At 47.9% G+C, this 20,396-nt stretch overlaps 3 protein-coding genes across 15 annotated transcripts in view; 2 read left to right on the forward strand and 1 right to left on the reverse strand.

The window, feature by feature from the left end:
* On the forward strand, positions 1-14,774 carry CDK2AP1 (cyclin dependent kinase 2 associated protein 1). 4 transcript variants are annotated; one of them, XM_040080417.1, is made up of 5 exons: positions 56-349; positions 10,039-10,173; positions 10,303-10,409; positions 11,100-11,226; positions 13,903-14,774. In XM_040080417.1, exons 1-5 carry the CDS (start codon positions 142-144, stop codon positions 13,968-13,970), a joined length of 645 nt encoding a protein of 214 aa, XP_039936351.1. In that variant the 5' UTR covers positions 56-141; the 3' UTR covers positions 13,971-14,774. The 4 variants fall into 4 exon arrangements, with proteins under 4 accessions (XP_039936352.1, XP_039936351.1, XP_039936354.1 ...); XM_040080420.2 differs by lacking the exon at positions 56-349 and adding an exon at positions 5,900-6,077; XM_040080419.2 differs by lacking the exon at positions 56-349 and adding an exon at positions 8,140-8,575.
* Positions 14,703-18,864, reverse strand: MTRFR (mitochondrial translation release factor in rescue). Its single transcript, XM_058422860.1, has 4 exons — positions 18,483-18,864; positions 16,907-17,217; positions 15,979-16,187; positions 14,703-15,157 (listed from the first exon to the last, which is right to left on the reverse strand). The coding sequence occupies exons 1-4, from the start codon at positions 18,862-18,864 to the stop codon at positions 15,058-15,060; spliced, it is 1,002 nt and encodes a 333-aa protein (XP_058278843.1). The 3' UTR covers positions 14,703-15,057.
* The window catches only part of MPHOSPH9 (M-phase phosphoprotein 9), a 23,442-nt gene continuing 21,478 nt past the window's right edge, over positions 18,433-20,396 (forward strand). Inside the window, exons 1-2 of one of the 10 annotated variants that reach the window (XM_040080410.2) lie at positions 18,475-18,572; positions 19,679-19,757. The gene's annotated coding sequence lies outside the window, so the exon portion shown is untranslated. Of the gene's footprint in view, positions 18,573-18,801; positions 18,905-19,445; positions 19,758-19,787; positions 20,138-20,396 lie in introns of those variants that run through there. The other 9 variants (XM_040080409.2, XM_040080406.1, XM_040080407.2 and 6 more) reach the window with 9 other exon arrangements.

Consider the following 20,396-nt stretch of genomic DNA (forward strand, 5'->3'; position numbering starts at 1 on the left):
CGGCCGCGCACCCCCGCCGCGCCCCCGCCCGCCGCGCCCCCGCCCTCCGCGCCGCGGTGCGCGGGGCGCCGGGCGGCCGCGGCGGGTGGCTGCCGGCTCTCCCCCAAAGTTTTTGGATCCGCGTCTCCTCATGATGTATGGATGATATATTGCATTGTGGGTGTCAATATAACTGACGGCCATATTTGCCGGTGCTGCTACTGCTGTAAACAACCCAAAGTGTCTGGGAGACGCGGAGACGCTTCGCTGAATTTCAGGACGCTTCTCCTCCTCCCGCTGGCCATGTCTCTGGGAATGTCTTACAAGCCCAACTTGAACGCCCACATCCCCGGGACTCCCCTCAACCCGGGTAAGTCCGAGGCGGCAACTGGGTGGCAAGTTTGGGAGGCGAGCGGCGGGTGCCGCACCGGCACCTGGGGGAAGCCCCGGACTCGAGTTTGTGCCCAGTCCGGTATGGCGGGGCAGCGGCTCCGCGCCGCCATTACCCGCGCCCGCCCGCCCGCCCGCCGGCCGGCGCCGCCAGCCCCGCTCCGCGCCGCCCCCGCGCCGGGCACCGCGCCCGCCCGGCCCCGCGCCGCCGCCGCCGCCGCTCCGGGGCTCCGGCCGCCGGGTTTCCTCCATGCTCGGCTCCCCGGGGCGGCTGATTGATCTGGATCAGGAATATTCCGGCGGCGCCTCAGCGAGGACCGCTGCTGGCGGGACGCCGCAAGTGCGGCCGCTCGCCCCGCGCCTCGCCTCGCCTCACGCCTCCTCCGGCGGCGGGGCCGCCCCGGGCCGCGCTCCGCGGGCCGGAGGGGAGCTCCGGACCTCCGCCGGTGGAGGCACGGCCGGCGCCTCGAAGCGACCCTCGGTCAGCGCTCCCCCCGTCGGAGTCTCCCCCCGCATCCCGAGCGGAGGAGCCCGCTCCGCTCGCTGGAGATTTTTTGGGGATGGTGGTGGTGCTGATGGGGGGGGAGGACACAGGGATTGCACTATTTCTTAAATAACTCCTGTTTAAAAATCACTCCTCATCCTTGGATTTGTACAGGAGTACTTCCAACTTTCCTCTTTAAAAAGTTTCCTTGACAGCCTTAACTTTTTGCCTTTTTTCCCCCCCGTTTCCTTATTTTTAAACTACTTTCCCCCCTTTTTCTCTTCCCGATTTTCGAAAGCATCAGCCGGCGGGTTTTTGCCGCTGCTGCGCTGCTGCTGCACACATCGGGTCTCCGTGTGTGAATCGGTGCAGCCTGAACAAAGCCGCAGCAGCAATTGCTTCGCTGTGGGATATTTGGAAGGGATCTCGCTAATCTGTGCTCGTCGGCTCCGATTAAACAGCACCAAAATGGAGAAGTTGGTTCTGACTTTAAAAAATCGTATTCCCGTCTTCCATCTCCGCAGTCCAGCCTGCAGGACTGGCATCAGACAGCCACGAATGAGGCTGATTTTTTTTTCCCCCTTGAGAAAAAGTTTTGGAGTTGGGTTTAGTAGAGAGGGAAATGAGCCTGGATGATTTTTTACAGCACCGTTAGTGGTTGTAATCCTGGGAGGCTGAGGAGCGAAAAGGGATCTCGGGGATGCATCTCTATTCTAGCTACCGGGAGAGCAACAATCATATTTTACTGCAAGGACTCGTCACCAGCTGGTGGATGAGCCGAGGTGGCTGTGCCACCTCGATCCTGCGTGGAGCTGAGCTCGGTGGGGCTGCGAGGGTGCAAAGGCTCGGGGAGCCAGGGTCGTGTGTGGGGAGCAGGGTGGGCTCGAGTGCTGCTCTGCGGAGGGGTCAGGGAGCAGGGGATGTGCCGAGGATTACTGACAAAAAGCAGAAGTGTCACCGGAGGAAAAAAAAAAAATAAAATAAGAGAGAGAGAAACAAAACAAAGCCCAGCAAGGGAAACCGTTCTCCTGCCGGCTGCCACGAGAACCTGTGCCTTGCTCTCCGGAACAGCCGTAAAATTGCAGGGAAAACAAAGGTGGTATTTTGCGATGGTGGGTGAGGGGTGGGGATTAGGTCATGCAGTGGAGGGGAGTCTGGCTGCTCTGCGAGCAGGGACTGCAAAATCCCGGCTCAGACATGCCGCGCACAATGCGAGCCGAGCGGGGAAGTTTCTGTCTCCAGCCCTCTCGCTGCCGTGTCTGTGCTTTCCAACGATCCGGCTGCGATCAGGGCTTCGGATTCTTTCATGCAGTTTTATCTCCCCCTTCTCTCCCACCCTCCTTTTCCCCTTGTATCGGCAAGTTAGCAGCAGTTTGCTGTCATGCTGGAACTATTCTTGTCTAAGTTGTCCTCTCTTCTGAGTTCGGATCATCCTCAACACCCCCAGAATCTTTTCAATGAAAGAACGTCCTCCTCTGAATCCAAAATGGGCTCTCTCTTCCCTCCCTGTCTTCTGCCATTATCCTCACGCACCAGCTCTTCCTCTAGCTAGTGGTATTGCCAGCACCGTGGCCTAAGGCCAAGGGACTTAGACAAAGCAGTCCTTGCAGTTGCACATATCGCATTCAGAGTGATATGACTGCAAATGGCCCCCTCCTTTCTGGAGCTTAATTCTGATTTGGAGGAGATTGCTTCTCTATTGTGCCTAAATTAAATGCCCCCCAGCCAGGAGGATAAATCCTAGGTTTGCTTCCAAACCTGGGGTGAAGGACCCACCCCCCCCCCCCCCACCGTCCTGCAGAGGAGAGGAAAACAGGAAATCTGTCCCTTTTGGCCTGAAATCAGCCCTGCAGAAGCCTCTCTGTATGAATGCTGAATATTTTGGTCTCGGCCGACGGAGGGCTCTGGGCAGCTGTGGATCTCACAGGGATTTTCCTCTGGGAGGTAATGCTGCTTCCCTGCACTGCAGGGCTTCTGGTGCAGGAGTATTTGGGAAGGCAGTGTCGACTCAGCTCTTGGAGCTGGTCCTTGCTGCAGAGCAAACTCCTCTCAAGTTGAGGCTGAGAGTAGCCACTCTGCAAAATTATACTTAAACTGCACATCAGTGAGATGGAGCAGTTGTGGCTGGTGGGTGCCTGGGCTCTGTTCTTGCATGGGAGCATGCTTTGGGAATCCAATCCTGGACTGAAGTCCAGAGGGAGAGGAGCTGTATGTGGGGGAGGAAATACGGGGAGGAAACCTCTGTGGGTTGTTGGCAGATCTGGGGATGACTGCAGGTGAGGAAAATGCAGCTGCTCCACAAGTGACTCAGGATGCTGGAAGCATCTGGGTGCTGACTCCTCTGCCTTTCACCAGGCTGAGGGAGGGAGAATGTGTTGTCACAGCAGAATTCAGTGCCTGTTCCTCTTCCCCCTTGCCCAGGTCAGTGCTGACACTTGGCCCAGGGTGGCCGCAATCAGGCTTGCAGTGTTTTGTCCGAATTTTGTCCGAAGTCACCCTCCTGGAGGCCCTCTGCTCAGGGAATTGGCGTCCTGCATCTAGCACCCCAAGCTTTCAATTCCAAGCTGCCTGTGCTTGGGGAGCCCCATTTAATCTCCTGCACATCACCTTCTCTGCCTGGGCTGCAAAGAGCTGCTCTATTAGGGAGCTGCAGTGGCTGTACCTTCCCAGCCTCACCTGACCCTGCAGTGTCCCAGGGGAACCTCTGTTACCTTTTCTAACAACCATGTTTTGATTTGCTTGTCTTCTCTTGCTTGTCCTACTGATTCCTGGGAAGTGCTGTTTCCTCCTCATCTGTCTTGTGTTTCATATTGTTTGACTATTTCTCTGTAAGGGACCAGCTGCTGAGCTGAGGTGAAGTAGAGCATCTCCATTGACTTAAGCTGAACTAGACACTTACACCAGCTGTGAATGGGTCTGTAGTTTGTTTTTCACCATGTTTCCGTGTTTTTCTGGCTCAGTGGATACTCACCCGCATTCCTATTTTGTTTAGACTAAGCACAGGTCAGAGAAAATGTGTTTCAAGGTACAGAAGCTAGCAGAAACAGCTTGGGATTCTCCTTTATTTTCATTCCCATTCTCGCAGAAATGTCAGGTTTTGAGAGGAAATCCTGTTTGTGTAACAAAGCTTAAAAACTGTCATGTGCAGTGTATGGAAACACCAGTTCCAGCTGACAGTGACAAGGGAAGGAGCTGTGTCTTGGCTCCACACGAACAAGTGGTGGCCTGTACAACGAGCGCTGCAGTAGCTGAGGACCAAAGGGGCTCTCCGTGCACCTGCCACACCTCACAGCAACCGCAAGTTTCTTGTGAAAAGTGCAAATTCTCGCTGGGAGGTGAAATGAAAACAATTTCCCTGTCTGGGGCTGTGGCTGGCAACTGGAGAGACCAGTTCCATTCAGTCCTGAGGAACGATACCAGCACACGAGGCCGGCCCTTATGTTCTCAGCACTGCAGTGCAGACTTGCTCGAGCACATGGCTTGCTTGTCGCCCTTTACAGAGACAGCTTCTGTTTGATATTGTTGACCATATTGAGAGGTTGTTTTTGGAGTGGGAGTACTGGAAAGAATACTCTTTGTAGGCAGAACAGAGAGCAAAGTGTTTGTGCCTTAGCAGGGGGGATGATTTCTAGGAAATATGCTCCTCTCTCCAATTCAGATTGAAATTTGCTGGATCCCTGATCTCTTGAAGTCCATGTGAAGTTAAGTATGGTGTAAAAAGCTTGCTAAACACATTTCAGAATTAGCAGTTTTGGAGTGGACTTGTTGGGGCATTTAGAAAACGGGCATTTTTGGCTTTGCCTATCTGAGTGTTTTGCTTGAGAGCAGTGATGTGGTTTCCACAGTCAGCGAATCTCCACATGGTCCCCACCCAGAACCTTGGTTTTGCTGCAGAGTGGTTTGGATTTGTGCTAACAGGATTCCTTTGGATAAAAGTGGCCCAGGAGCTCTCCAGTTGTGCAACACTGGTGCTCCATCTATTGCAATGGGAGCACAAGGATCCAAACCGAAGATGGCACAGCTTTGAACCGTACCTCCCTAGTCTGGGGGACCAGACTAAAATCTAACCTTAAGTCATACCCCCTCAGGCCAACTACATGTGCTGTACACTCCAAATGCTTTCATCTCTTGATCTGTTCCTTGTGGTGCTAAATAACTTGCCGGTGTAGGAACAGCTTAAGCAAGAAAAGAAGAATGGTGGGGAGTCAAGGGACTGGCTTTTGTTTTTATGATAAAAAAAAGAGACAGGAGGGTAGGAAGAGGAGACATAAACCATGACCGTTATCCACATGGAAAGATTAAACAGCCTGAGAGTACTAGAGGAAAGGCCCAGAGTGTGACAGATCAAAAGAGCAAGGCCTCTGGCTGTTACGATAAAGAATGTCCTAGTTCTTGAGAACATATTTATGTGTCTGCGCACTGCGTTTTTTTTTTAAAGGAAATAGTTTTATTCAAAGAAAGGTCTGTTCCTTCCACAAGGGCTGTTCAAGGGAGAAATAGCGGGTGAAAATGCAATTTTCACAGCCAGTGCTATAAGGAATGGTTTGTGCAAATGAGAACAGGGTCCATTTTTTTTAGATGTAAAAATTTATGGGAAGGTTGGGGGGAATGGGGGCTCTGTTGGAGCTCTGGGTTGGCAACTGCTGTTAGAATTCAGTGTGTAGCTTGGCTGTGCAGTGGATCTACTTGTGTAGACATGCATGTGGTGTCCCATGGACGGCAAGGAGTTCTTGTTGAACTCAAAGTGTGTAGAGGGCTAAGGAATAAAATATTCTCGTAGTCAGCCAAAACACTACAGCTGTGTTCTGCTACTCGCTGCAGAAATCGCTGTGCTGGGTGAAGCTGTTACCTCTCCCCTGGTGCTCGAGGATGCCTCACGGTGTGTGTTGGCAAAGCAGCTTCAGGAACATTTCTTTTGTGTTTTCTTGCAAAGTTGCCTAGTTTAGGACAGAAGAATTTATATCCTCACAGCTGCAGCCTTGTTGTCTGGCACCCCATATGGTCAGGAGCCCAGCTGCCATCACCTGAAGCCCGTGAGGAAGTCCTGCAGGGTGTGGCAGAGGCAGTAACCTGGGCTCTGGAGAGGTGGTGACCACGAGCCACTGAAATGGCAACAGCCTTGATGTTTCAAGCAGCCTCAGCTTGAAGGGTCTGTGAAACAGGGGGAGGACTGCTGAGATTCCACAGACTGCACCACGTACCTTGGATAAAGTCCAGGCTACAGGTACCGCTTCTTACGTGCTCTCGTGTTCCCGTGTGGAAAGAGTCTGTAAAATGGCAGGAGTTTGCCTCGGTGGTTTTATAGGACCTTACAAAATATGGGGCAGTTGAGAAACACATATCCAGTGGGATTGGGAAGCACATATCCAGTGGGATTGGGAAGCACATAGCCAGTGGGATTGGGAAGCACATAGCCAGTGGGATTGGCCCTTGGCTTGTCTAACTCAGTCCTTCACAAGTAACTCAGTGAGTTGTGTGACTGCTCCTGGTTTTCCTTTGCTGCCTGTGGATCAGGGGAGTAGCTGAGCATCTGCCAAAGTGGATCAGGTGAGTGTACCCCAGTGTTCCTGCTCCTTTCTTCAGGGTGCTCAGCAAGCTGCATTCCCAGTTATTTTTTTTCCAGCAAGCAGCAGTAATAGAATTAAGAATTAAAACTTGAAGCAGCAAATCGGTCATTGTTGCTCAGGCTTGGAGCTGAAGGGATCCCTACAAACCTATCAGGAATTAATGAGAAGGTTCCTGGTCAGCGGGAGTTTAGGCAAACAAAGATTGATTTGAGATCCTTTGTCTCTCAGGGTGTTAATTTGGGCTGAGAGAGACTGCTGGAAGGAAGAGATTTTGATATCAAAATCTCATTTCTGTTTGCTGTGCCACCCCATAATTAATAAAGATTAATATTAATTAACAAAGAAATCACTATATTTTTGTGGGGAAAAATGCTTGTGGCAGTCTTCTGCTTGAATACAGAAATAAAAGACATTGTTTGTACTAGAATAAGTGGGGATCTACAAGGTTTTGTGTACATTTAATTGTGAGAGTAAAGGGAGGAAAGTGTGCGTATTAATTTAGGTTCTAAACAACAGCAAGCACTAAGACAATTTGGGATGTGATGCAGGGTGCCACTGAAATTCAGTACCAAGCACACTCCCTTTTTGATTCTGTCAGTTCTAAACTGTCTCCATTGTCATTTTAACATTAGAGAGAGCAAGCCTCAATTTAGATCCCCCCTCCTTTTTTCTCTCTAGTGAATACCTAATCATCACACTGATTTTTGACTGGGTATTGACTGCGAGACTTCCTGGCCTAATTTCTAACTATAATAGCAATATCTGGTGATTTTTTTTTAAAAAAAAAATATTTTTTAATCTGCCATACACAGGCTGTTCAGACATGCAGATGAATTTTGGGTTAATTGAGTAACAGCCATCCAAGACCCAAGGCTTCTCCTTGAGATTAACATACAAAGTGATAGGTCAAAAAGCTCAAGGTTTGTTGCCCTGTGAGATACTAATACCCCCGCCCCCTCCCCCCAATTAATTTCATTTTCATCATCGCATCATTTTAAATTAAGGTGAAACCAAGGATTTTGCTCCTTTTCTCCCTCCCTCCAGCTGAGTTTGACTGGCACAACTTCTGACACGGATGCACGGAGAGGCTGGCACCGCGGCCAAGCCAAATCCTTTCCTTTGTTCTCCGGGCCTGCTGCTGCTGCTGATAAAGTGGTCGGCGCATGGCATTATGTCTTATTACATTTTTGATGCAGACTGCAAAGAAACGGGTAAACTCACCATGGTTACCACGCTCTGTCACTTGGCAGGGCCCGGCGCACTCAGCGATGGCCTCTAGTGTCTGCAGCGCGTTCGTGCAGCGCCCCGGCCGCGGCTGCTCCGCGCAGCCCTGCGCAGCCTCCCCCGAGCCCCCGCTCGCTTTTGTCCCTCCGTGCCACCGCCTCACACCTGGGGTCAGGCTCCCGTGCCGTTTCCACGCCTGTGGAACTTTTTCCTGGCCAGCCCCTGGGTGCGGATCCAACTCTGTGGCACCGCAGGTTTCTTAGGGGAGTTTGTCTCTGCTATGTAAGACGTAGGCTGCTGTGTTATCCCCTGCAGGGCAATGTGTGTGTCATTGCTCGAATTAACAGAATGTGAGACGATCGCTAAACTGTGTGTGCTGTGATGTCCCAGAGTATGCTGAGCTGGAAGGGACCCATCTGAACCCTCGTGTCCAGCACTCAGGACACCCTGAGGCTCACACCATGTGCCTGAGAGCATTATCTGCCTGATACTCAGGCTTAGTGCTGGGACCACATCCCTGGGGAGCCTGTGCCAGTGCCCACCATCTCCTGATATCCTTAACCAATATGTTATCGCCAACCCGTACGGGATCAATAAGCTGCTCTGAGTTTTGCATGGGCTGCGGCTCGGTTTTGCCCAGTGGGTAGAGCAGGATTCTTGAGCCTGGTCATCAGAGTCCTTTGCCTTGTTCACATCCAGTTTGGAGCTCCCAGCTCCTGTGTGTGACTGCTTGCATCAACAATTCAGAGACAAGTCTTTGCAGGATGGGCCTTTTGTTTTATTGTACATGAGGAAAAATCACTTAAGCCTTTCTCTGCTTAATTGAGGTAATTAAACCTTCTTACCTTGCAGCACAAGGGGCTCGTTAATGTTTTTGAAGCATTTTGAAGTCCTTGGAAAGAAGATGCGGTTTGCTGTTGTGTCATGTTTGGTAATTGTTGAAATTCACCTGGACTTGAAATACTGAGTTTCACATAGAGAAATCTTACACTTGTGTGTGTATTTTGAGCTGATAATGTGAAGAACTAATTGAGTTGTCAGTAGCTGACAACTGTGCTGTTCCTACAGTACCCTACTCTATGGATGTGGGTTTTTGGGGGGGGTTTACTATGCTTGAGCAAAATTAGCTCCATGTGAAACCTCAGTGATGAAACTGCAGGTCAGGTTGTAATGACATAAAATTTAGCAGCTTTGTTAAAGACAAAGAGAAATTTTTTTTTTTTTTTTTTTTTTTAAGGTGACCAGCCAATTTGCCTTTTTGGGATTTCACGCCTGTTAAGTAGTAAAAATTAAGAACATGCTCTCTTCTCGTAATGAGTGATATCCTGTGATAACTCTGAAGTGGAAAGAGACTTCCCATCTGAGGACAAGAGTCTGTCCCACTATGTTCAGCAGAGCTTTTTACGGAGTAACTGCTGGCCCTCTCTTTCTGTAGAGAGGGGAGAACAGGAATGAAACCATTTGCAACTTTAAAACAAAGCTAGAGATTTACGTAGTTCTGAGCCCCAGTGACTTTTAGCATCAGTTTAATTTAGATTTAAATGAAGGCTGGTAAATGAGATCTGTTCCTCATATGAAAGACAGTTGGGAATTTTCAGCAAAGGAGTTTGTAAGGGGGAGATATTTCCAGACAGCAGGCAGTCTGTGTCTGTGCCTACAGGCAAAGACAGCAGCATCCATGGATGCAAGGGCACTTGAGCTGCAAGAGTGAAGAAGTTCAGTGCTGTGATGCTCCCAAGTGCATTACCAGCAGGTTTTTTAGCACAGTTGTGAAGTGGGCAGTATAATTAAGCCCCTTAAAAAAAAAAAAAAAAAAATCTAACAGTTGTTTCTCAAACCTAAATACTTTCCATTATGGGACAAGGGGGAGAAAGTGTTTTGATTGCTCATTTCTGAAGCAGTTTGTCAGTGATGACATTAGAGTCTGTTTTTGGAGCTCGTAACTGACTCAAAACTCATTAGATGTGAATATAATTTTTTATAACTTTAGAAAAAGTAACCATAACACAAAGTGATGTTATTTTCCCTTTGATCTACTTATGCAGCACAATTTGACTGGCTAAAAATGTTTGATATCACACAAAGAGGATTATTGGTAGCACTCCTCGCCTCCCATGTCACACAATGAGCAGCAGATCTGATGTACCTCGACTGTTCCCTAGGAATAGTTTTGGCATTGGCTGAAAATAGCGCTGAGGGTAACTTGCTTTGACCATGTGATGACACTTTGAGTTGCAAAATTACTTTCAGATAACTTGCACTGAAAAAGTAAAAATAGCACGGCACATTAGACTCATCTGTGTGGAATGTATATATGCAAAAATAGGGCTCCTTAATACTTGCAGTTTGTCTAGGCAGAACAACCTGTCATGTTACACTCTGCTTCGCTTTTAGGCAAAAAAAATTGCACTGATAATGCTGCAGGCTGTGCTATTTCCAAGTGTTCATCAAACAGGAGAGAAGCATTAATTCAGCCATTCTCTTCCAAGCAGCGACGCTCAGAAATGTCATTAGTGATCTTAGACAAAGGTGAGAGGTCACAGCTTTAGGAACAAGTGATTAAAATGTGTCCCAATGTAACAGACTAATTAATCTTTAGATAATAACAGGATTTTGTGTGGTTTTTTTTTTTTTTTTTCTTCTCTTTTCTCTCTGCAGCTGGGAGTGTTCACTCTCCTTCCACAAGTATGGCAACATCGGCACAATACAGACAGCTGATAAACGACTACGGCCCCCCATCTCTAGGCTATACACAAGGGATGCAGGTACAGCTCTGCTTATTTTCCTTTAATCACATCACTGACCCAACCCTTGCATACTAGCAGGGATTGTGGCCTGTAATCTGAGGTGTTCCTCCCTCCCACCAAGGTCTGAAATCAAACCCAAATGGCAGACTGCTTCCTCGCACATGTCTGGGGATCAAATTAGGCTAAGCTTAGCGCTGAGTGAGGTGGGTTCCTAATTCACTGCTAGTCCAATCCTGTCTGAGTCATGGAGAAATGTCTTGAATGATGTTCTGTAACTTACATATTTTCAAGTTATGTGTTAAAAACCCAGTATTTCTATACAGTTTTATCTTCTTGCTCTCCCTGCCTGGTTAACTACTCCACAAAATATACACTGAAACATTGAAAAACCAGGAACAGGGTTAAATAAGCAGTTCCCAGTGTGCTGGTTTTGCAGGACTGTTTTAATTTCTGCTTCACCCAAAGTCCAAGGCTTGCAGCTGCATCCTCACAGTTGATCCCAGTTTTTGAAGGGCACCTAGCATTGTGTCCAGCTGTAGCAGCAATAATAATAAAAAAACATGTTTATATAATAATCCTGAAATTTTCTTCTTTTAAAAAGTGACTTACAGGGCTATTTGTGGTCTTCCATACACTCCCACTTGCTGTTTCTTGTGATTGTTTTGTTTTTAGAGTATTTGACTGAGATTAATCTACTTTCATCTACAGGGCACCAGCAGCAGTCAGGTACCACAGAGCAAATATGCAGAACTTCTAGCTATCATAGAAGAATTAGGAAAAGAGATTAGACCTACGTATGCTGGGAGTAAAAGCGCGATGGAGAGGCTAAAAAGAGGTAACTTTAAAACTTCTTTTAAAAAATAATCCTCTCCCATCCACTTTGTGCACTGACTACTTGTATACAGCTTAATGACAACTCTTTCCATTGAAAAGAGACAACTTGAGCTCCTCTTGACAGTGGGGGTATTAACCAGCAACTGAAACCTTGGGATGCTCTGTCCGAGCAGCGTTTGATAGATAAACAGTGACAAAATATGTCTCATGCTCATACAGGGAGTTTCAGGTAATAATTCAGACCTTATTGCAGAACCTCTCATGGATACATTATTTCAGGCTCCTGGTGATTTACTTGCCCTTTCAATTCCCTTTTCTGTTTACATCTCACACACATCTTCCATCTGCTTGGCCCAGGAATCTTCACTGAAGTGCGTTTTACCTAAAGAAATACAACACTGTGGTAGTTCTCACTGAGGCTGGTGGAGAAAAGAGCTAAAAAAAAACCCAAAAACCAACCCAAAAAGATGTTAGGGAAAGCTGTTCAGGCTGCGATGTCAAACATGAACAGAACTCTGTGGAGAGGAGAGTGGGGCTGCTTTACCTCCTGTCAAGTGCATGTCATTAAAACCCACTAGTAAGGGACAGAGCAGCTTTTAGGGCTGGCTGATGAGTCTCTCCAGCTTTGCTTTGTCAGCTGAAAGGAGTAATAAACACCCTTTCCTTGCAGTGTAAAAGAAACCCCTGCATGCCCCACTGCTGACATCAGCCTGACATTGTCCTCTGCAGGGGACGTGCAGGGATATTTCTGAAGGAGCAGTGGGACATTCCACTGCTCCAGCTCCTGAAATGACCCTGAGAGGCCACGAACAGCAGTGGTATTTGGCACTCCTCTCCTTCTCTAGCGTGGCTTTTTCCTCCCTTCCTGCGGTCCTCGGCTCGTGCATTCGACCCGGAACGGGAATGTTATTGTAACAAACTTCAGCACCTTGCAAATCCCCCTTACACTTACCCGGGACTACAAAGCTTTATTTAAGGCTCAGCCATTATGGAAGAGTAATATATCTGCCATGACATGCAATAAAATGACGAGTAGCTGTTCTGGGAAAGGATGCAATAAAGTCTGCTGATGAGTGGTAAGTGGAATCTGGCCCGGCTAAAATCAATGTTGCTGGAGTCTCTCTTTATTGCATTGCCTGAGTCAGAATTAATAGATCATGAATGGCAACAGGCTAATGGGGACAGCTTGAGACAGACTGAGAGAGATGCAGGACATTCCCTGGACTGGATGGTTTAGTTCAGTGAGGAGAAAGTTGCTTTGCTGCCTCTTGCAACAACGTGTAGGTTTAAGATACAATGCTGCCACTGTGACTCGCCAGCGCTGCACAAAATCCTAAATAAATACTTTTTGCTGCCATCTTTTGGTCACAGAGGTACCTCTCTTCCCATTTTGGGAGCCTGGTGGCTGAAGGAGCATGTGCATGTGTGAGAGCAGAAATTATTGAGGGTAACCACGTGACTGCCGCCTGCATGGCCATGGAGGTTATCCCTGAATAAAGTCCCTGTCCCCAGCTCTGCCTGCTCCTGAGCACAGAGGCTACTGACCTCTAAAACTGGCCCAATTCCCAGTGTTCTACATTATTCAGAGTAGTTCTGCTGCATGAACTGGGCATCCTGCCACCAGATCCAGGTCTAACACACTGCCTCGAGTTCATGTTTCTGCATCCCACAGCTGCAGCTTTGCTCGTCCCTGGCAGTTTAACCCTCTGCAAAGCCTTGCACTCAAATCCTCCCAGGTCAGCAGGCTGCTGCTGTGACCTGGGCCAGCAGCCTTCTACAAACAGAAGCCATTATCTCTAGAGATTAACCCCCATCTCTTGCTTTACTGCCCTTTCCCCACCTTGTTTAGGGGCATGATTGAGCAGAGAAATCACCTTCTGTCTCGCCTAGTCAGCAAAATATAAACCTTCATTGTAGAAAAATCTGTCCATCTCTCCTTTTAACATCCGTCTCAAGCTCTGTTCTTCCAGCACCCCCGTGAGCATGAATCTACATTTAGTTCCAGGATTATGAACCAAGGTCCAGATTGTTGGAACTCATGGCAACAGGGGAAAATTCCACATTATGTCTGTCAGATGAGAGTAGACACAGCAGCATGTAAAGCGGTGATGATTTACACTGGGAACTGAGCCAGTGTTAGGAGGTAACTTTCTGCACACCCTTGTAAAAAAAAAAAAAACAAAAAAACAACAAACCTCTTTATTTTTGCATGAGAGACACAACTTGCCTTTGAACTGTATCATGATGGCTCAGATTTTGATGCATCCTCCCAGAGAAAACTATCCCAAGGCATTAAGAGCTTGCTAAAATGACTCCCCAAATAACTTTGTAATTTGTTTCACTCCACTAGCAAAATAACTCACTGGTAGGTAATTTTTTTTTTTCCCTACCCTTAAATCTTTGATTTTAAGGAGGCCCACACTGCACATTAAGATCTACCTGCCACTGCAGACTTACAAATCTTACTGTGTTCTGATTCCTGGTTTGGTATTTAGAATTCCTTCTCAATTTATAATGCAAGTTTGGGAAGAAGGCTGATGTTGGGCTGTCCCCCTCGGCCGAGGCATTCTGCGGTAGCCTTGGCAACTGGGGACAGAAATACATAAACCTTTCTGTGGGCTGTCACTGCAAGTGTGGCCTGAATGGGATGATTTAAAATCATGCAATTCTTTTGCAGGCATTATCCATGCTCGAGGATTAGTCCGGGAATGCCTGGCCGAGACGGAACGAAACGCCAGGTCCTAGCCCAGCTGGTTCAGCTGCAAGCTTTTCCATCTCTTCATGAAGAAAAAGTAACACTTATTCTTTTTGACTCTAGAAACATTCAGACAAACTCATTTATTTCGAATGTTTTACCGTTCTTGTTTTGCCCTTGCAAAAATGTACAGTTAAGAATGAAAAAAAGAGGATTTTTCAACTTATTGAGGGTTTGCATTTTCTAAAGACGTTAAAACTCCCTAAAATGTTTCTAAAACATGGAAACTGAAGTGCATGCAGAGGAATGCTCTTTCTCTCCCAGGCTATATTTCAGTTCTCTTCTTATCCAGCCACAGCCTCGTTCTGTTTGTTTTTTATTTCCTTTGACTATGTTCACTTATCCCCAAAACGTCAATCTTTCAAAGTTTGACATAAGCTCTAAGGATTTTTTTTTTAATAAATGCAGAATAGCATGCTGTACCTAGTAGTCTGCTAAGTCACAATTTGTCATACAGCATAGACCCTGCTTAGAAATAACCTTCCCCTTCTCTTATTTTTCCTTTTTTTGTTCATTTTGCATAAACATTTGCATGACTGTTAGTGCTTTGAAGTCCACTTAAAGTGCATGAGCTATATGGAAAATAGGGAAACCTATTAAATAATAACAAGGTCCTGGAAAGCTAATTTCTACATTAAGGCTGGAGATTTCAGTTTAAAGTTTGCAAGAAAAAAAAAAAAAAAAGAAGAAAAAGGAACATTCTGGATAAATTACTAAAACTGTTATTTGCATCTTTGTATGTATTTATTACTTGATGTAATAAAGCTTATTTTCATTAACAGTTTGTATTAAAACTATGTACAGTCACTTTCATCAGGTTCATATTCCAGGAGCAAGAACTGTCAACAGATAAAGATTTAACTTTCACATAGGGGTTTAGGAAAGGACAAGAGAAGGGGAGAGCAGATTGCTGCATCCATGGCACAGGGTACAGTCGGTTTCTGGCACAAGGAGGTGAAGTTTTAGAAGTCTTCTGCTGCCTTCAAAATCCATACTCTGGCTTTGGGTCTTTGTTGAAGGCTAAAAAGTGGTGGCAGCTGGTGAGGGTGCTGTCCAAAAATGAAAGAGAAGTTCTGGTTAAGCTGCTGGAGTTGTTATCAGGATAAAATCAGGAAAAATGTCCTTCAGGAGTGGCTTCAGAGTAATGGTGACAAAGGAAATGCAGCTGCATTTGTTCCTATTAAATGGGAAAGTGTCAAATGAGTGAAGGTACCAACACGGCTGAGCTGAACTGCAGCACAGCGTAAACATAATAAACAACTCCAATTAATGAATTCACAGCTTGGATGAACTGGACGCTGTTGCCTTGGGAGGCAGTTTTCCATACAGGTCATTTTTTATCTGTACTGACTCAGTTTTAGCCCTGAACTGGAGGGCCATGAGTGAGCTGCAGGAGGGCCCTCCCTGTGCTCAGCACCACTCCAGGTAAGAGCTGGAAAGCTGCTGGTGAAACTTTATTCAGAGCTGAGCAGGACAGAGCATTTGTTCAGCTGACAGATCTCACTGGTGTCTCTTCCATCAGCAGCTCAGTTCACACCATCACAACCAGTATCCAAACCTGGTCACACTTTGTAAAGGATTTCTGGCACTGGAAGCACTGCCTGAGTAAGGATGGGAAGTGAGAACCTTTCAGTGCTGTTCTCATGTGCTGGAGCTCTCACCAGGCAGCCCGAGGTGTCATCTGCACAGAAGGAAATCTATTGATTTTTTTTTTTTTTTTAACAATGGTGGAAAGCTCCTCTTTAACAAGGATTCCTTTATCTCCTGAACCTGGCAGAAAAACTGATTGCTAAATGTGATTAATGAGACGATGGCAGGGAGAAGCAGGAGTACCTGAGTGCTTTTATCTTCTCAGCTTTACAGGAACAGCAGGTCAGCATCGGGGTTTCAGCTGTGCTTATGAAACCCTGCATCATTTGTTAGTTGGAAAACTGTTTGGGTCTAATGACAAACAATTCTCGTACCCTGCCAGGGCAAGTCAGTATTTCACATGTTTACTCCTTATCCAATCGTTGCATCTCTTTAAAAAGCTTTTTCCTTTCTAAGTTTTCCTTTGCTCTTCTTTTTTTCTCCTGCTTTTGCTTCTCTGATGCTTTCTTCTCTTTAAAAACATCACTGTCTTCACCTTTGTAGAAAAGGTCAACTTTTTCCTGCAGGATTTCTCTGGCAATCTTTCGGTTCTTCTCCACTGATCTTGTCTGATGACACTGAAGAAATACAAAGGACATTTTTACTGAAACTTTAACCTGCTTATTCTTCAGCTTTCCCCTTCAGTCTGTATATTCCTACTGTTACAGTAAAGAAAATCCCCTCCTCCCCAAGCCAAGAGCATCCTCCCACCAACAACAGCTGCAACTTTTAAATCCAGATGATATATTTTAATAATTGTTTGCTGCTGTAACTTGTCAGATGGCTTTTGCATTAATCTTTAATGCTTCCCATCTTAACTTGGAAAGCTGCTTCAGTTTAACTTAATTGTGTCTTCCCCTTGTGACAGGAAGCAAAGATTAATTTCAAGGTATTAATCCACAAGAAGTAGGTAAGAGAAATGCTTAAAAAGGAACTGCAGAGTGAATGTGATCAACTTGCTAAGGAAGAGATTCTAACTCACATGAGGGACAGGAATGTGACAGCTGCCACCAAACAGCAGCTACAATGAAGATTCATTTAATTGAAAACTAAAAACCTGTAACTGGGAGGCAAAGCCAGGAAAAGGAGCCCTGACCCCAAGTTTATTTATCTGCTGACAGCCAAGACTGCTTCTTGCTGAGACTCTTTACTATATATATATATGTATATATATATATATATATAAACTTTTCCCCCATGCCTCCTTCCTCCACACCTGCACTGTGATTATGCTTTCTTCTGAAAGGAGACTTGGAAGTCCTGATGCAATTTGTGGCTCAGAATAAAACACAATTACCTTCACTACAATCCCAGATGGAATATGCTTCAGGACAACGCAGTTGTTTGTCTTGTTTGTGGCTTGACCTCCGGGACCATCACCTCTCACAAACTGTTCTTCTAATTCTGCCTCACTTAGTTCAAGGAGATTCAAAGAGTTCCTTTTTCTTGCTGCCTGAAGCAAGGGAATGCTGGGCAGAGAGAGCTGCTGCCTCCTCAAAGCCCACTGTGCCCATGATGGGGTTTGCACCCCTCTCAGTAAGAATGCAAAGTGAAATAAACCTGGAACATTCATACAGAAACGAGGACACGGCTTCTCTGGAATGAAACCTGGAACGGGATAGGAGAGCAGAATTTACCATGAGAATCCTTGTTTGAAGGTGAGCTGCTTTAGCTGCACATACTGAGCAGTATTGCAATATTCAGATTTATTTTCAAGGTTATCTGAACTGGTTTTGCAGGCATTTGCCTTGAAATATTTGGCATGCTGAATAGAATTTTGGTTCTCAAAGCAGTTATGTTTCTTAAAATATTTTGAAAGGGATCTGGAAAACAGTAAATAAAAGAATACTCCTACCAACACAGGGAAAATACTAAACAAATTAAAAGAAAAAACCAAAACAGAGAGAACAGAGGTTATTTCAGTCTTGCAGTCTGACCTGTACAGTCTCACTGGAAACCTGATTTTTCCCAGGTTAAGGTATTAACAAGATTATTAACAAAGGCACAAAGGTGTGCCTGGAAGTGTGCATTTTGCTCACGGATAATGAGGAATGTCAGCTCCTACTCCTGTCAAGTGTCAGTCTCCAGCAAGGCACCGGGTAAGAAGTTTAAACAGTACCTGCTGTTATGCTTGAAATACTTTATTTGAAAATATTTCAGTGCATGAAGAAGTGCCACCTGGCAACAAACAGAAAATATGAACAACTGTTGAAATTAAAAAATACATAAAAGAAAGTTTTTCTTGGCAGCCGCTACATTAGTTTTACAGAAGTCCGTTTTAAAACCAGGACTGAAAGCTCTTTATAAGGTTTAAAGAATCGCGATCCTTCTCAGCCTACTCCAGCTGTTCGACACTACAACTGTAAAGCAGGAGTAAACAAAAGATACGGGAGAATTTACTCCATTGCCCTCAGCGCTCCGCCTCGCCGCGATCCCCCCGGGCTGGCGGCAGCTCTGCGGGCAGGGGTCAGGCTCGGAGCGGCCCGGGGGAAGCGGAGAGCGGGGAACCGAGAACCGAGCGCGGACCGCGGCGCGACCCCTCCGGCCCCGCTCACCTCCGCGGGCCCTGCCGCACCGCGCATGCGCACGCTATGGGGAAGGGCGGTGCCGCCACAATGATTGACCCGCTAGACAGCCAATCGCTGCGCGAGGAGGGCGGGGATTGCGCTCGCCTTCCAATCGGTTCCCCCCGGGAACGGCGCGGCGGCGCGCGCCAATCCCCTGGCGGCGGCGCGCGGGCTTCGCCGCTCAGCGAATGGGCGCGGGAGGCGCGGGCTGGCGCGCGCTCGAGGCGGCCAATCACGGGGCCGGGCTCGGTGCGGAGCGCCCTCTACCCCCGTCCCCACGTTCCCAAACTCTCGGCCGCCACTCACCGCGGGGGCGGCGCAGGGCCGCGCTTGTTCGTCGCCTCACGGCCGCGGGAGGAGACGGCTGCCGGGCGCCGTGGGCTCCCAGCGATGCGGGTATGAAGCAGCGCCCGGAGACAGCGCCGCTGCGCTCGGCCGGGTCCCCGCGCCCGGTCCCGGAGCCGCGAGGCCGCCCTCGGCGCTCCGCCCATCTCCCCGCAGAGTGGCGGGCGCTGCAGCCAATCGGAGGCGGCGGCGCTGTCAACACCGCGGAGCGCGAGGAGCGGCCGCCCCATGAGAGCGCGGGGGCGGAGCTTGGCCTGAGCGGGGCGGGAGGGGCGGAGCCGCTGAGGGGGCGCCGGTGAAGGGACGGGACCGCGGCGGGGCCGCGCCGAGTGAGGGGTGACATGTGAGGGGCCTGGGGGACAGCGGCGGGCAGCGCGGCGCTTGTGAGCGGACGGGACGCGCACGGAGCAGGGGAGGGGGTTACGGACTGACGGGAGGCGGCCCCGAGGGCGCAGACGTGGCGAGAGGGGTCTCTGCGGGGGCTGAGCCCTTGGGGCCCGGGCGGCTCCTGAGGACAGCCCGGGGCGCTGCGACCCCGGGACTCGTTGGGCGTTCTGGGGGTCCCTCAAGGCCCGTGGGGAGGTGGGGGCGGGAGGCACCGAGGCGCCCTCACCGCTCAGGGATCTGGATGGGAAGGAATCGGGTCTGGCTCAGGAAGCGATGCAGAACCTCACGGGCTGTGTGTCTGCGCTGGCGCCGGCGTTTGCACCGAACTCAGCGCCGATATTTCTGAGTTAAAAACATCTCGCAGCTTGGTCTTGTGTTGTGGTTTGTTTTTTTTTTTTTTTCCTAACGGTGCCCCTTTCTGCAGCTACGTGGCCGTATAAGGACCGCGCTGTGCTGTGGGGATCGATGGATGACAGCGCTCCCGCAGCACAGTACAGCTCGCTAATATATATATATATTTTTTTTTATCGAGAGCAGACTTCTAATGAGGTTATGAAACGAGCCTGTGTCACGGCTAAGTCCCACCCATTTGCTGTGCTGCTGAGATAGGCCACCCATGATTCCATCCTGGGGATTCGGGAGTGAGGGATGCAGCCCCCATCCCCTGCTCCGGTGACACTCACAGCCTGGTAACCTCCAAGTTTTGCAGGCTTCTGACCTCTAGGAAAAGGAGAAAGCCGTGTTTTTCTTCTTTTCTTTATCCCAAGAAGCTCTGCTGGGGGATGTGTGTGCCTGTGATAACTTCCTTCCGATTCTGGCATTTTCAGCCCTACCCGGAGGAGATAGTGAGTGAGTACCCAAAAACCATTTCTGCTGAAGCCAGGCAAGCTCCAGTAAAAGAGGGGAAAATAGAGCAGTTGTCCATTAGTTTCCTTCTGGTGAAAATATTTTATACTTCTATTAGAGATGTATCTCTATGTACTTGTGAATAATAAAAACATGAATCTGTAAAACCCATAAGCCCTGTAGAAAGGAATGGTCGTGCTTTGGGGGCGTTGTGCATTTTAAAGGCAGCAGGAATTTATTCTTGGCATTATCAGACTACCAAGATGTTATTTCCTAATGTCTCTTTTTGCTCTCCATCCGTGAAATGATCACAAGGCTTTCCTTCAGTGTTAGAACACAGGATGAATTCACCAGGGTGTAGAACGTGCTGAAATAAGCCCTGTGTAAGAACTGATTAATTCATGTATTTCAAGGGTTTTCTTAGTGAAAGTGTGCAAACTGGAAGAATATTTTAGTCTCTCTACAGCCAGTCTGCTTTGAGTGCTGTAAGACCGTGGCCCAAGTATTCTGTATTTATTTATTCATGATGCTTTCAGTTAACCAGCTGCTGTTCCAACCACTGTGGGATTCCCGTTTGACTCCTTTTTTTTGTTGTTTTATTAATTGGTCAGAGATGTAGCTCAAAGCCATTTCAAAGCTTTC

Source organism: Hirundo rustica, chromosome 17, assembly GCF_015227805.2.
Source record: "Hirundo rustica isolate bHirRus1 chromosome 17, bHirRus1.pri.v3, whole genome shotgun sequence".
Classification (NCBI taxonomy): Eukaryota; Metazoa; Chordata; class Aves; order Passeriformes; family Hirundinidae; genus Hirundo; species Hirundo rustica.